Source organism: Vanderwaltozyma polyspora, genomic scaffold, assembly GCF_000150035.1.
Source record: "Vanderwaltozyma polyspora DSM 70294 KpolScaffold370 genomic scaffold, whole genome shotgun sequence".
In the NCBI taxonomy this organism is placed as follows: Eukaryota; Fungi; Ascomycota; class Saccharomycetes; order Saccharomycetales; family Saccharomycetaceae; genus Vanderwaltozyma; species Vanderwaltozyma polyspora.
The window spans coordinates 1-2,929 of NW_001834560.1; the positions used below are offsets into that span (position 1 = coordinate 1).

Here is a 2,929-nt window from a genome sequence, read left to right on the forward strand (position 1 = left end):
AGATGGTTGAGAATGTCCAATATTTATATTTTTAGACGATGATGTTACATTGAATTCTCTTAATTCAATTTCTTCGGTATTCTGAGAATTTTCATTGGATTCATAATAATATTTATAGTAGATATATTGGCCACCAATATAAAAATCCAATGACATTTGAAATAGAGCGAATACTACAAAAATGTATGAGATGTTTTTAGCACCAAATACCAAGTAAGTTATCTTCAATGTGTCACCACAAAGCCAACTTACTAATAGAATTAATTTGAAACCTTGAACAGACTTCAATTTATTTAAGATCGAAATTTGAGGTAGTGGTAACAGGGATTCTACTAGAAGACCGGTTGATCCGATTAAGGAACCTATCCATTGAGCTAACTCTTCCCAATCTAAAATTTTTGCAATGAAAATAGTGAAAAAAATCTGGAAAGTTGAGAAATAGATCAAGAACTTCCAGAAAAATCTATCATCATTCCATTGCCAGAACGATTTAAAACGTTTAAAACTTGGATCAAAAAATTTTAAACACTTGTAAAGAATAACTAGTACGAATTTAGCAGTAAAGCTTAGTATATTTTTAATAGTTAGACATCTCCATATTACTCTCCAATCCCAACCAAATTTTTCATCACCAAAACATTCGATCCAAATATCGTGAATCAAGCCGGTGAATGGCTCAACTGTAATTAAATTATCGTATTTATATTCCTCTGGTCTATATATCAACGTTGTCCTTAGTAAAATCAGTTGGATAAAAATCATAATTAGTGCCTGCCTTAACAAAGTGATTTCATATGGAGTAATTAGATAATAAGAGACTCTGAGGATACTTGCAATCAACATGGTAGCACAGATGTCTATCGAAAAACCCAACGATGTCTTGGATCTTTCGATACTAATGACAGTAGTACCATAAGATATCAAAGGAGTGAAACAAATCAAATTTTGTGTAACGAATTGAACAGTTAGCCATTCAGGGATATAGAATTGGTCAACCCGAGGCAAATAAGAAGCCAACGTATCTACAACAGGATATGAATTATCATTATTGACAATAGATGAAATCACCACATTTTCAGTAGACATTATATGAACATAAGCAACGTTCTTCGTAGATTCCTTCAGTAAAGGTAAACCAAACCTCGAAACAATAATAACAAACAAGTAGCTTGTAAAACGCACAAAACAAAACAAAAAGGATCCAAAAAAATAGACTATACCTATATATACCTTGAGCTGATCTTATTGCACCACAAACAAGATCACTAAAATCAATATAAACTACTAATTTCGACAAAAACACTTAATCCTACTTCCTGTTCGATTCGTTTACTTGCTTTAAATTCTTCTTGGCACCATCGTCATCCTATTCGATTTCGAAACTTCTGAAAAATTTATATATTGACCTTTTTGCAGTTAAGTATGCGGTGTATGGAGTGTTGATAATATTTCTATACAAGTTACTACCTAGATTAACGAATATTTATATATTTACCTGATACTAGTAAGGATCTGTTCGACAGATGGATGGGTGAGCAGGCCAAGGGTGCATGTGTGTCTGTAGTTGGAATGTGTCATTTCCATTGGATTTATTCCCACTGTCAACAGAACAAAAAATACAAAAAACCAGGTATGATGTCGAAGCCTATATTGAAATTTGAGCATGAGAATACAAACAAGGTGCAATCGGAACAGTCATCTTTCATTGGTGTTGGGATATGTATTCTTTACGAATTGGCAAGCTGTCGGCAGTTGGTCTACCAATTGCCTCCCATTTTGGTTGGTCTTTAAACAATCTCAGGGCCTCGATGTAATTGTCATTTGTCAAGGTGAATCTATGATAGATACCGGCTGGAACTATCAGCAAATCTCCCTTGTCGACTTTAACTCTTATCCAGTCTTTGTCATCGGTGGTTTTCAGATCAAAGTACCCTGAACCGTCAAGACAGTACCTGATTTCTTCGTCTTCATGTAAATGTTCAGTGTAGAACATATTTAATTTATCCATCATTGCACTTTCATCATTGTTAAAACTCTCTAAACAAATGTTAACAGTATCTCTGTTTTTATAGTTTCTCTCCTTGGCAAGTTCATTGACTTGGTCGATGGTTTCACAGTATTTATAGTATACCCCTAATCTTTCAGCATCTTTAAAACTTGCATTTCTCCCTGAATTGTGCGGTTCTCTGAAATCGATTTCATCTTTATCATCGTGATAATATAATTGGACCATTATTAATAATCGATTTGATCTGAGTTTATATTTTTATTTTATTTTAGTTTATCTTGCTTGTGAAGAGCTGTTCATCCTAAAGAGAACCAAATACTCATCCCATTAGTCATTTCCTTTATATACTCAATCAATAAGTTAAGATAAGATAACTTGGAATGAGATGAGATGCGCTGACAAAATGTGTCAAAAGTGACAATTAGGAAAGGAAATATCGATTATAGATTGATTTTTCAAATTTTGTTCTATAGAGGATAGTCACGTGCCATGATGAGAAATTCATAAAATCATTGTATTATTTCAAGGTTACATCGTACGAACCTTGATAATGTCGGGATGTAATTCGTTACAATAAATGGTGTCATATTATCAATATTGCTATTTAAAGAGATCATTGTACATTATTGTATATTATTGTATATTATTTAGTATCTTACTTTGTACATAAAAGATATATAGAACTTTATTATTATTAACTAGTATATTTACTTTAACTTACAGATCTCAACCCTTAAGATCCTATAGAATAAACGCTTACCAGCCTTCATTCTAACGTATACCAAATTCAATATACAACTAAATAATAATAAAGGCCAAATAATACAATTGCTATGTCACATGATTGTGAATGTGAATGGGGTGAAGCCAGGTCGGGCCAGTGCCAGTAAATGCAAGATGTCAGAGTGCTGGGTCGATGCA

The 2,929-nt window shown here is 32.9% G+C and overlaps 2 protein-coding genes across 2 annotated transcripts; both read right to left on the reverse strand.

The window, feature by feature from the left end:
- ANY1 (Any1p) lies at positions 1-1,086 on the reverse strand (the record flags this gene model as incomplete). Its single annotated transcript, XM_001642581.1, has 1 exon — positions 1-1,086. A coding segment is annotated over one exon (1,086 nt), but the record flags the coding sequence as incomplete, so codon positions are not given.
- Positions 1,087-1,702: 616 nt separating this feature from the next.
- ADI1 (acireductone dioxygenase (Ni2+-requiring)) lies at positions 1,703-2,233 on the reverse strand (the record flags this gene model as incomplete). Its single annotated transcript, XM_001642582.1, has 1 exon — positions 1,703-2,233. The coding sequence occupies one exon, from the start codon at positions 2,231-2,233 to the stop codon at positions 1,703-1,705; it is 531 nt and encodes a 176-aa protein (XP_001642632.1).
- Positions 2,234-2,929: the final 696 nt, after the last annotated feature.